Below are 13738 nucleotides of genomic sequence, written 5' to 3'. Positions count from 1 at the left end.
TAGACCTTTAAAATATGCCCCCGTGAGTTCCAAAATGTACATCTTTCCCTAGCATAGAAGAAAACCACATGTTTTGTAAGTTAAAAATGGTTTACTTACAATCTTCCCAAAGGTCAGATTCATGTGCTTTTTCATACAGTACTCAGAAAAAGTTGTGCAGGCAGTAAAATTTGGCTTAGTTACAGTGATGAACGTTTCTAAATTAATGGTATAGGAACTCAAGAGAGACTTGTTAGAGCTATGGAGGCTAAGCTGTAGCAACCAACTGAGTCACTTCACATGCCGAGCTTCTGAGGTAGACTGGAGGGAAATAAAGGCTTGAATACCTAGTCCTTCCCAATGTCAGCTAAGTCTTGCAGACAGCATACTCTATGGTCTTATCCCCATTCATACATTAAGCATGTTGGTTATATGGGCTAGTAATCCCACACTTTATAGGCTGGAAGCTGTTGGACACAGTCTGTGAAATGCTGTAGGCTAGAGGGTAATTTTTCATCCCTCTCCTTTACAGTGGCATCCAGAAGAGGTGGCAAGCACAATTTGCATTCCAGCTTATTCTACTAAACGAACACATTTTCAATCAGACAGTAAAGCCACCTAAATTGAAAGGTGGATGGATCCATGTAGATAAGAATTGTGAGCAGTTGTTTCCCTCAAAATAACAACAACAACAACAATAATAACAATAATTTATTATTTATACCCCGCCCATCTGGCTGGGTTTCCCCAGCCACTCTGGGCGGCTTCCAACACAATATTAAAATACAGTAATGCATCAAAAGCCTCTGCAGTGCATGGACTCCTCTGGGACAAGGATCCTCTGGGACAAGGCTGCTACTGTTGTTTTGAGCAAAAGGAACCCTTTTCATAGAAAGCTTTGCAGTTACTGCAAAGTAATTAATCAACAAGTATAATTGTTTATAGTCTGCTGGCAGTCTCTGGAGATGTTAGCAGAGAATTATCAGAAATATAAGGCACCAAAAGTAAGCAAGAGACCATTTCTTATTGGATAATGTAGAGCTCTATGCACTATGTCACAAGCTGAACTAATTCCATTGATGAAACAACTGCAGATCTTTCACTACGTCTGTAGCTATTCAAGCTAATGGTATGTTTGCTTATCAAACTGTGTAAGATGCATTGTAGAGGACCTTGAATAAATACAGATTCCACTCTTGAACCTAAGAAAGAGCAGATGCCTCAGAGGACACACTGGCTGGAGGGCACAAGTAAAGAACAGAATGATATTCCAGGTAACTTCTTGATTGTGGAGTAGAATGTGCTAGACTGGCCACATGTTCACAAGTAGCCTGACCATTAATCAGTCAGGAGCGGATGCAGGTAGGTAAGGAGGGCCTGGGGTTGATAAGAGTTTCCAAGACTTCAGATTCCTCCTGATGGCTTATGAGCCCAAAGAAAGACATGGCAAAGGAATGGCTGGAAGAAGGCAGAGGTCATTTCTTGGGGGAAGAGAAAGGAACTGCTGGTGGTGGGATGGGTTGTCTACCTACTAACACTATCATCAGGGCTTGTTTGGTCTAACAGGAAGATGGAGAAGATAGCAAGGAGAAGCTACCCTAAGTTCTGAAGGGTCTCGGGTCCCAGGACTGTGAGGCCGATTCAGGGCTTTAAATATGGGCTAATTTGAGAATTCTCAGCCTAGGAGTTATCACAGAACAGAATAGCCCAAAGGTCGCAATATGTGCAAGATACTCATACCTACAGTACATTAAATAGAAGTTGAAATTTCACCTCACATTAGTGAGATGATGCTCAGAATAACCTTCCATTTCTCTCCTGTTAAAACCAATCAAAAGAGAAATTGCAACTGGTGGGGCAGTTTCTACCATATATGATGGGACTGCCCTGTCATGTAGGTGTGCTTGAAAAAGAAGAGGATGCTCACACTTAACCTTCAATTATGAATAGCAATAAATTGTCATAATATTTCCTGTATGGACACTTTAAACCTAATGACTAGTAATATTTTTTAAATAAATGCAACTAAGTACAACACATATATACATTTTAAGAAGATGTTATGCTCAGAACTGCAGGTCAGGGTATCATATTTCAGTAAGAGTCAGGAAATTTTTTTATTGTTTGTGAATGTATATGTGTGGTAATGCCTGAATTGAAATATTCTCAAAATTGAACTGAAAAAAATTAGTGTAATATATGAGCATAGGTTGTCCAGGTGTTTCCCCCCTATTCTTTTGTATATCATAACATCCCTAGTCATACTATCACTATATGTCAAGCAGAACCCACTTTAATGCACCTATGGTGAACACACCTTGCAGACAAGTGTAGTTTATTGTTGATAATCACCAAGTGATGAATACAAACAAGTAGGTCATGGATGCAAGTGTTTCTGGGGAATCTTCTTGTGTGGTCTGAATGGAGGTCCAATCTCACTCTGCTTCCACTACATGAACCCCCCTTTTATGTTGCAGAAGGCTATTTATCACAATATGATGGCAAGTGACAGTGCTTTGAATTCTGAAGCTGAAGAGATGAAAATTCAACACCATCCTCTTAAAAATCCTTTAAAACTCACTGACCTGCCATATTCAAGAGGTTAAAATCTATTGTTTTTAAAAAGATATAGCTGTGAAGACTGATTACCAAATTTCTATGGTTTCTTTTGGCAAACTATTAAGAACCTACCTATTCCTCACCCATCTCCATATTGTTTCTCTTTGATTCCATCAGGGAGAGAAAAGATGGCTGACAGGAACAGCAGTAGAGTGAAGGAGTTTGTGCTTTTGGGATTCACTGACCGTCCAGAGTTGGCTGCCCCCTTGTTTGCATGGTTTCTAGTGAACTATCTCATCACTATTGTAGGGAATCTCGGGATTCTTATGCTAATCAGGTTTGATGCTCGACTTCACACCCCCATGTATTTCTTCCTTAGTAATTTGTCTTTCTTGGACATTTGCTACTCAACTACCATCAGTCCCAGGCTGCTGATAGATCTCTTAAGGGAAAGGAAAGTGATTTCTTTTACTGAATGTCTAGTTCAATTCTATTTCTATGCAACTTTTGCCACCACTGAGTGTTTCCTCCTGGCTGCTATGGCATACGATCGGTACATGGCCATCTGCAACCCGCTCACCTACACAATCACCATGTCTCAGAAGGTTTGTATTTGTCTGGTGGCTGGTTCATACATTGCCGGATCACTGAATGCTATGATACACACAGGTTGTATGACTCGTTTATCATTCTGTGGTCCTAATGTCATTGATCATTTTTACTGTGATGGTCCACCAATCTTTCAACTTTCCTGTTCTGATACCAGCCTCAATATCTTTGTGATGTTTGTAGTTGTTAGCTTTAACCTGATAAGCACCCATTTGACAGTTCTTATCTCTTACTCTTATATTGTTGCCACTATTTTGAGAATCCGTTCAGCTGAGGGCCGGCACAGAACCTTCTCCACCTGCTCCTCTCACCTGCTGGCTGTCATCATCCTTTATGGCAGCTTGATCTTTATGTATCTCCAACCTAATACATCAACAAATGGAGGCAAAGTGGCCTCTTTGTTGTATGCAGTGGTAATCCCCATGCTAAATCCTCTCATCTACAGCTTGAGGAATAAAGAAGTGAAGAGTGCCTTGAGACGGGTGATAGAGAAATATATTTCGTAACAATTTTACACTTAATATTTATATAAAACTCTCTGTTTTATATAAACCTGCTAGAAGGTTGGAGCTGTGTATCTGGTATCTGACTGATGTTTGAAACACAAGAAAGAAAGAAAGAAAGAAAGAAAGAAAGAAAGAAAGAAAGAAGGAAGGAAGGAAGGAAGGAAGGAAGGAAGGAAGGAAGGAAGGAAGAAGATTGCACTGGGCTGGGTGGAGACTTATAGCATCTCCCATGAAAGAGTCAAAGGCATCTACCCAGAGAAGCCTACAAGACTCAAGGAAAGGAACATCCTAGTTGAGAAAGGCAACAGAATATAGTAGAGAAGAATGCTTTAAGATGTTTAAAATATTTTACTGTGTAAATTACTTTGAGTACATTTGTAATGGAAAAGAAACATATAAATATTCTAAATAAATGCTCATAGTATTACACATACATTCTCTCTGGTATCATACAACAACCATGTAAGGTAAGCTAGTAACGCTGGAGAAATCCGTGGTGAAAAATTTGATTGGGCACATTTATCTTGGACAGATCCGCCAGTGACTTTTTACCAGGATAACTACCGTATTTTTCCGTCTATAAGACTCCCCCATATATAAGATGCCCCCTATTTTGCGGGATATCTTGGAAAAGAAGTTTCCTGGGGCCATGAGTGGGGAGTAGAGTGTGTCAACTCAAGAACTAAAGGAAGCAGCAAAGACTTGAGCTTCTTGAGCTTTCTAGTTCATGCCTTCTCTCACACATGAAAAAGGTGACAACTCCACACTTTCAGGTTAGCAAACATTAAGAAAAAAAACTATGGAAGATGAAGTAAGCTGTGTGAGAGGCAGCATAGAAAGGATCTCTCTGCGTGGGAGGCTGGGGGAAGAGGAGGAAACTGCTAGGTGAGAGCAAGGAGGGTTCACTTTTCTCTGTGTGGAATAAGGCTTAATAGATAACTGTGATAAAAGTACTCTCCTAATGCCAATGCAGAATTTATTAACCTTCTTTAGCTGTGGGGTGAGAGAGCCAGCCGCCACTACATAACTCAGTGTCCACCCTTTCCTATGTTTACATCCAGTTGTTCTGGCCACAGTTCACAGCAGATATCAGTGCAACTTAGCTTAACTCCTTAGTCTTGTGAAATTACAAACACCACTGGAGAGAATTGGAGGAGGCTGCAGAATCCTTATTCTCTTGGTATGGAAACTGAGTTACTTTGGGATAGGCTTTCAATGCTTTGACAGCAGAGTCTGCACAACACTGACAATATGTCATGGAAATTGCATTGTTATGGTGATTTCCAATAAAAGATACTGTTTCATGCCACCCCAATCTCTGATTCCAGGGGCTCCAGGCACTTACTCAGTGTTTGGTTTCCTTCGGAATGATCGACATTGGGGACTGTAGTGTCTTTATGATATATGGTGTGTGTATATATATGTGTGTGTGTGTGTATACACACACACAATCTGAGCCTATGATGGAAGGGTACACAGCATTAACACCCCAAGATGGTCTTGCTACTTCCATAGCCAGAGCCTTGAATTCCAGCAGAAATCAGGCATGGTTCTGTCTCCCAGCTGTCCAGCCTGCCAGCTTCTACCTTCTAACTCACACACCCAACCATTGAGGGAGGGGGCCCCACCCATTTTCTGCCTGGCACAAAACCACTTCCTTTGTTACCTTAATGGTCCATACCTAGTGGGCAATTACCTCTCCAAAAAGCTAACCTGGCTATTCCAGAAATTGAATCCATCCAGGAATTAGAAGCGGAGTCAGGCATACTACGCAACACATCCCCCCAACTCATAACAATAGAAAAACGTCATCATAGTTGTTGTGTTTATGACCCACCCTTCAATGCAAAGGAACCCAGGGCAATACACAAAAATCATGAAAATATAACTAAGAAAATGACATAAAAACCAGGGGCTGTATCCCATGTCAGGCCAACTCAAAGCAAACCCATTGAAATCAATGGACATGACTAACTTAGGCCCATACATTTCAGTGGATCTACTCTGGGTATAGGATAGTTGGAAACAACCCCATAATAGCAATTAACATTATAAAACAGTAATCTAGCTGTTTTTATTCGGACACATTTTAGGATAACATGGTGGCATCCAAAAAATTGTCACAAGAAATCAGTGGCTTTGGCCTCCTATGCCTCAGGTGAGCATTTGTATATGCATGCATGTATGAAGCCTCACACATTCAGAAAGCTACAAACTCCAGCGTGGAACTAGTAAGTTGCGTCAGTTGATGAACTTGCTTCACTTTTATAGGCCTGAAGAACCAGGAAGTCAAAAGTGCCTTCTGGGAATAAATAAATATTGTGTTTTACAAAAGCTGTTTTTGAAACAGATAAAGGCACCTGCTTCCAAAACACTTGCTGTTCATACAACTTCTCCAAATGTTGTACTTTAAGAAAGGGATGGGGAACCACTTTGGTCCAGTGGTCCAGATCCAAGGGTGACCATCTCTCTGTCCAAAGACACACCATGGCCTCACATGTTGTGTAAACAATTCCACAACTTCTTTACAGGCTGGAAGCTATGGGACAGAGTCTGTAAAAGACTAGACTACAGGCTAGAGGGTAAATAAATTATCATGTTTCTCATAACAATTGTGGGGAATCTCGGGATGCTTTTGTTAATTAGGGTCGATGCTTGCCTTCACACCCCCATGTATTTCTTCCTTAGTAATTTGTCCTTCTTAGACATTTGCTATTCAACTACCATCAGTCCCAGGCTGCTGATTGACCTCTTAAGGGAAAGGAAAGTGATTACGTATCCTGAGTGTCTAGTTCAATTCTATTTCTATGCAACTTTTGCCACCACTGAGTGTTACCTCCTGGCTGCTATGGCATATGATTGGTACATGGCCATCTGCAACCCACTCACCTATACAATCACCATGTCTCAGAAAGTTTGTGCTTTTCTGGTGGCTGGTTCATACATTGCTGGATCTGTCAATGCTATGATACACACAGGTTGTATAACTCGTTTATCCTTCTGTGGCCCTAATGTCATCAATCATTTTTTTTGTGAAGGTCCCCCGGTTTTTGAACTTTCCTGTTCTGATACAAGTGTAAATTTGTATGCAGTGTTTGCATTTGTGGGCTTTAACCTGGTGGTCACTCATTTGACAGTCCTTATCTCTTACTCTTATATTGTTGTCACTATTTTGAGAATCCGTTCAGCTGAGAGTCGGCAAAAAGCCTTCTCCACCTGCTCCTCTCACCTGATGGCTGTCATCATCCTTTATGGAAGCTTTTTCTTTATGTATCTCCAACCTAGTTCATCAACCAAAGGAAAGGAAGTGGCCTCTTTGTTGTATGCGGAGGTAATACCCATGCTAAACCCCCTCATCTACAGCTTGAGGAACAAGGAGGTGAAGAGTGCTTTGAGACGGGTAGTGGAGAAGTATGTTCGCTAACAATATTAACTATTTGTACAGTAAGCTTTATATCAATATTGACTGCTAGATGGTTGCAGTTATGTATCTGGCATCTGGCTGAAGTTTTACTGAAACTCGAAAAGCAAAAGGGAAAGGGAAGGAAGGATTACAGTGGGCCAGAAACTGATCCAGGTGGAGACAATTCCTGGGCTCCTTTCCAATCTGCCCTCTGGTCTGAAACAGCCAAAAACATCTATCCAGTGGAGCCTACAAGACTCAAGGAATATCCTCTTTGAGTAAGGGAACAGATAATAGTAGAGAGATATGCTTTAGGATGTTTTAAATTGTTGTCCAGTTTTACTGTGTAAATTCTGTTAAGTACATTTGTTATTGAAATGTAGTATATACTGATTCTAAATAAATGGAAATAAATAACTAGATGTTCACAGTCCTTCACATACATTCTCTCTGGTATCATGGAACAATCGTGTAAAGTAATGTGGTGTTATTCTCCTAACTGGGTAAAATCATGGAGGGTAATTTTATCAGGCCATGAATAGAGGATAGAAACCTCAATCACTTTTAGCCAGGATAGTGAAATCAATCCTCTTTGTTCGGAAGCAGTATGCATCAAGGACAAGAAACAGGAAAATGAGCAGCACTATCATTCCCTGTATACAGAAGCAGCTGGCTGGCTCATGTGGGAGGGCATCTCCTAGGGGCCAAGCCATTTTGCCCTCCCGAAATATCTTTGGGGAGGAGGCCAGGTTCCCAACGTTCAAAGGACGTACAGATTGGGCAAGAGACGTTGGACACAATATAATGTTTGAAGATTGGGAAAGGTTGTGGAAGAAAGGGGTTAAGTTTACTGCATGTACGATGTTAAAGGCAAATATAATGAAAATGATGTATAGATGGTACTTAACCCCAGTGAAACTAGCAAAGATCTACCATATGAGTGATAATTTATGTTGGAAATGTAAAGAAAAACAAGGTATCTTTTACCATATGTAGTGGATGTGTCCAAAGTTGAAAGACTTCTGGGAAAAGATATATAATGAATTGGAAAAAATGTTGAAATATACGTTTATTAAGAAACCAGAAGCCTTTCTACTTGGAATAATAGGTTTGGAACTGCCCAAAAAAGATGTTAGATTATTTTTGTATGCCACAACTGCAGCAAAAATTTTGTTAGCCAAAAACTGGAAGTCACAAGAGATACCAACAGTGGAGGAATGGCAGATGAAGATGATGGACTGTTTGGAGCTGGCCGACCTGACTGGAAGAATCCGCGAACAGAAAGAAGAGGAGCATCAAGAAGAATGGAAGAAATTTAAGGACTATTTGGCTAGATACTCTAATGTAATGTAAGTACCAAATTGGCCTAGGAATAAAATAGGTGGAACTGAATAGCATTATGGAGTGGGAACATTATGAAAAGAAAGAAAGATATCAATGGAATAAGTTAATTGTATTTGAATGTGGATATCAGAAAACTGCTAAAATGATTATTATGGAAACACAGGGGGGATCTGAGGAAGTCACCCAACAATGTTATTTAAATTGGGATTTTAACAGTTAAGTTATATGTTTTGTCTGTCTGTTTTTCTTTTGTGTTTATTATAAAATTGGAAAACTAATAATTTTTTTGAAAAAACAAAAACAAAAAAAACAAAGGAGGTACAAGAGGCCAAGTGCAGAGCCGAGCATGGCATGACTTTAGTGGTTGGCACCTTTTCCTTCTACTGCTGTGGAGGAGAAGGAGCAGGGAAGCAGCTCCCAGGCAGTTGTGGTGGCAAGAGGAGGAGGAATGGCCACTGACCATTGAAGGTGTGTTGCTGCTGCTTTCAGCTTCATCTCCTGATTCCTTCCAAAGTGCTGATGTTATGCACACAATGTTGGCCCCCATTCTCCCTTGGAAGTTGGCACCTCTATGTGGGAGACAGAATGCTGGGGTGAATGAGCCTTCATCTAATTCCACCCAAAAGTATGCATGACAGCAAAGAAACAATTCATGAAAATATGATCAAGAGTATGATATGAAAGGCATGGATTGCATCCAGTGTCTCTCCTACTTGGAGTAAGCCCATGGATATCAATGGACATTAAGAATCTAGGCCTATATATTTCAGTGGGTCTACTCTTGGTATATGTTGGATGGATACCAACCCCATATTACCAATGCTTGAAAGTTTTCATCTCCTTACAGAGTCCTAATTAGTCCTTAAGGAGTTGTTCTTTGTTTGTTTTTTACAATAAGAGGGGGAAACAGTTTTTGGCATGTTGTTCTCATGGCACCAGTGCATTTAACAAGGCCCAGGACGGATTATTAAATTGGGAGTCAAAAACATTGATAATACCAGAAATCTTTTTTCTCCTATGACACAATAAACCCTATGTTGTTATCTGTTGTTACAGTTATTTTCAGCATTGAAGGTTTTATGAAGGGGACCTCGCTGCCCATACTGTAAGCTCCTGGATTTTGATAAACAGGTTTTTCATGATTTCAACCCCCCAGAACCTGTTTGACCTCATGCAATGGTAGGGGAAAAGAAAACTGTGCTGCTGAACTAGCACATCTGCTTAACTCACTTTGACATTTTGTCACCTGGGTGGGGTCAAGATGCTTCATCAGCTGAAGCTCCCTCTAGCTCATGAAGTAGGTTCTCTTTGCTAACAGGCTCTAGATGGATATTTGTGGTTAGTTCCTCTTAGTTACAGCACTAGCCACTGAAATAGGGATGTGAGGCTTATATTCAGATAGCCCCCTGGGAATGGGGAGTGTAGAATGGCTATTGATAGAATAGGTAGTGGCAATAATAATAATAATAATAATAATAATAATAATAATAATAATTTATTATTTGTACTCCGCCCATCTGGCTGGGTTTCCCCAGCCACTCTGGGCGGCTTCCACAAAGACCAAAAATACACTAAAATGTCACATATTAAAAACTTCCCTGAAAAGGGCTGCCTTAAGATGTCTTCTGAATGTCAGGTAGTTGTTTATCTCTTTGACATCTGGTGGGAGGGCGTTCCACAGGGTGGGTGCCACTACCGAGAAGGCCCTCTGCCTGGTTCCCTGTAGCTTTGCTTCTCACAATGAGGGAACCGCCAGAAGGCCCTCGGTGCTGGACCTCAGTGTCCAGGCAGAACGATGGGGGTGGAGACGCTCCTTCAGGTATACTGGGCCGAGGCTGTTTAGCTGCTGAATCAACTGCCTTCAGTGATAGGCCATTCTTCCTTCCTTCCTTCCTGTGAGGGAGTTTTACACAATCTTAGTAATGCTACTGAAAAAAAGATAAATGGATTTTACTTGCTTTATTTTATTTACTTGCAATGACACACTTTTAAAATTGCCTGCTACCATGTAGATTTAAATGGTAACTTGTACTCTAGTTTTGATAAAGTAGACAACATTTTAGTGGGCTTTAATTAGCACCAGATCGGGGCCACAGCCGAAAAAGCCCTGGCTCTGGTTGAGGCCAGCCTAACCTCCCTGTGGCCTGGGATCTCCAAGATGTTTTTGTTTGAAGACCGTAAGGTCCTCCATGGGACATACCAGGAGAGGCAGTCCAAACTGGAAGCTGGATTGGAATGGATCCAGAGCCGATGTTTCATCCAGAAACCCACCAAGCTGTTCAGCAACCATACTCTCAATCCCCTTACCCAGGAACAAAAGATTTGAAACCGGGTGATAATTGGATAGATCTAAAGGATCTAATGATGTTTTCTTTAAGAGCGGGTGCACCACTGCCTCCTTCAATTCCCCTGGGAATGTCCAGGTGCCAAGGGACAAATTGATGATCTCACTGAGAGGGCCCCGCACTTTGTCTGGACATGCTCTAATCAGCCAGGACGGGCACGGGTCCAGAGGGTAGATGGTGGGCTTTCCAGCTCAGAGGAGTCTGTCTACATCGGCTGGGGATATCCGGCCAAAGTGGTCCAATACTGGACCTGAGGACAGCCAAGGGGCCTCCAGTTCTGTTATTGTATCCAAATTGGCAGGGAGGTCAGGCACCTCACTTGAGTGCCTTGATCCAATTTGACAGGCCTGATATCTTTTAAAACTTGAGAGTTTTCCGCTTCTTGCCTAATCCTAATTAGCCCTTAAGGGGGTTGTTTACCTGAAGGGGAAACAGTTGTTGGCATCTTGGTCTCATGGCACCATTGTATATAACCAGACCCAATGCAAATTATTACACTGGAAGTCAACCATCTTAGACCATTTTGTATTGGATGATGTTGAGCTGTATGGACTATGTCATGCTGTACATGCTGAACTTTTTCTGTCAGTGCAGCATCTTCAGGTCTGCCACTTCGTAGCAATTCAAGCTCCTTATCAAACAGTGTAAGATGCATTTTATAGGTTCTTGGAGGAATACAGAGTCCACTCTTGAACCTAAGTGGAGCAGTTGCACCAGTAGAAACTTCCACTGGAGAAAGAAAATAATGATATCCCAGGTAATTTCCTGGTGGCAGGGTAGAAGCTGCTAGAACAATCTTTTGCTGAGAAGCAGGTTGATCAGTCATCAGCCAAGTTGGCTACATGTGGGTTAGGGTCTGGTTGTGGCTGAGTCCCACTTTGCCCTTCCTAAAGTTACATGCTTTTATGTTGTGTATGGCTATTTATTGCAACACTATGTCAAGTATTGTAGTGACTCTGTTTTATTTCTGAAGCTGGAGAAATGGAAATTCTACACTACTCATCTACATGAAGTTCTGTTCTCCACCAATGACCATCCTTTAATGACAATACTGCCGTCTTCTAGGGATTAAAACCTCTCTCTTTTTAAAAACCCATATAACTGTGAAGGTTGCTCAGCTCATTTCAGATAGAAAACTACTAAGCAGTTTTCCTGTTTTGTTTCTCTTTGATTCCATCAGGGGGAAAAAGATGGCCAACAGGAGCAGCAGCAGAGGGAAGGTGTTTGTGCTCTTGGGATTCAGTGATCATCCAGAGTTGGCTGCAATCTTGTTTGCATTGTTTGCATTAAATCTCATAGTCCTGACATCTTTCAGGGGTTAAAATCTCTCTGTCTGTCTTTTATTTATTTGTAAGAAAATACATATAGTTGAAAAGACTGATTCCCTTATTTCTGATAGCAAACTAATAAGAATTGTCCCATTCCTCACTCATCCTCATTTGTTTTCCTTGATTCTGTTCGGGTGGGGGGGTGGGGAGAAGAGATGGCTGACAGGAACAGCAGTAGAGTGAAGGTGTTTGTGTTCATGGGATTCACTGATCGTCCAGAGTTGGCTGCTACCTTGTTTGCATTGTTTCTCATGAACTATGGCATTACAATTGTAGGGAATCTCGGGATGCTTTTGTTAATTAGGGCCGATGCTTGCCTTCACACCCCCATGTATTTCTTCCTTAGTAGTTTGTCCTTCTTAGACCTTTGCTATTCAACCACCATCAGTCCCAGGCTGCTGATAGACCTTTTAAGGGAAAAGAAAGTGATTACTTATACTGAGTGTCTAGTTCAATTCTATTTCTATGTAACTTTTGCCACCACTGAGTGTTACCTCCTGGCTGCTATGGCATATGATCGCTACATGGCCATCTGCAACCCACTCACCTACACAATCACCATGTCTCAGAAAGTCTGTGCTTTTCTGGTGGCTGGTTCATACATTGCTGGATCTGTCAATGCTATGATACACACAGGTTGTATAACTCGTTTATCCTTCTGTGGCCCTAATGTCATCGATCATTTTTTTTGTGAAGGTCCCCCGGTTTTTGAACTTTCCTGTTCTGATACAAGTGTAAATTTGTATGCGATGTTTGCATTTGTGGGCTTTAACCTGGTGGTCACTCATTTGACAGTCCTTATCTCTTACTCTTATATTGTTGTCACTATTCTGAGAATCCGTTCAGCTGAGAGTCGGCAAAAAGCCTTCTCCACCTGCTCCTCTCACCTGATGGCTGTCATCATCCTTTATGGAAGCTTTTTCTTTATGTATCTCCAACCTAGTTCATCATCCAAAGGAAAGAAAGTGGCCTCTTTGTTGTATGCGGTGGTAATACCCATGCTAAACCCCCTCATCTACAGCTTGAGGAACAAGGAGGTGAAGAGTGCTTTGGGACGGGTAGTGGAGAAGTATGTTCGCTAACAATATGAACTATTTGTACAGTAAGCTTTATATAAATATTGACTGCTGCATGATTGCAGTTATGTATCTGGCATCTGGTTGAAGTTTGACTGAAACCTGGAAAGCAAAAGGGAAAGGGAAGGAAGGATTACAGTGGGTCAGAAACTGGGCTCCTTTGCAGAAAAATTGCCTGGGCTTCTTTCCAATATGCCATATAGTCTGATTAAACAGCCAGAAACATCTATCCAGTAGAGCCTACGAGTCTCAAGGAATATCCTCTTTGAGTAAGGGTAAAGATAATAGTGGAGTAATATGTTTTAGGATGTGTTAATTTTTTATCCACTTTTAAAGCATAAATTCCGTTAAGTACTGTACATTTGTCATTGAAAAGCAGTATATACTGATTCTAAATAAATGGAAATAAATAACTAGATATTCACAGTCCTTCACATGCATTCTCTCTGGTATTGTGGAACAATCATGTAAAGTAATGTGGTGTTGTTCTCCTAACATTGGGTAAAGTCATGGAGGGTATGTAAACACTGGGTAAAGTCAGGTCATGAATAGAGGATAGAAACCCTAATTACTTTTAGCCAGGATAGCT

The 13738-nt window shown here is 41.2% G+C and overlaps 3 protein-coding genes across 3 annotated transcripts in view; all 3 read left to right on the top strand.

Annotated features, from left to right (window-relative positions):
* Positions 1-13738, top strand: part of LOC310749581 (olfactory receptor 8U3-like) — a gene marked incomplete at both ends in the record, with an annotated part of 89483 nt that overhangs the window by 5657 nt on the left and 70088 nt on the right. The window lies entirely within an intron of this gene.
* Positions 2727-7077, top strand: LOC310743690 (olfactory receptor 5AP2-like; the record flags this gene model as incomplete). Its single annotated transcript, XM_083574128.1, has 2 exons — positions 2727-2843; positions 6268-7077. The coding sequence occupies 2 exons, from the start codon at positions 2727-2729 to the stop codon at positions 7075-7077; spliced, it is 927 nt and encodes a 308-aa protein (XP_083430254.1).
* Positions 12229-13155, top strand: LOC310743427 (olfactory receptor 5G9-like; the record flags this gene model as incomplete). The annotated part of the gene is made up of 1 exon (XM_083573669.1): positions 12229-13155. One exon carries the CDS (start codon positions 12229-12231, stop codon positions 13153-13155), a length of 927 nt encoding a protein of 308 aa, XP_083429795.1.

Source organism: Podarcis filfolensis, assembly GCF_964270895.1.
Source record: "Podarcis filfolensis genome assembly, chromosome: 1".
NCBI lineage: Eukaryota > Metazoa > Chordata > Lepidosauria > Squamata > Lacertidae > Podarcis > Podarcis filfolensis.
This window is presented reverse-complemented; position numbering and strand designations above follow the sequence as displayed.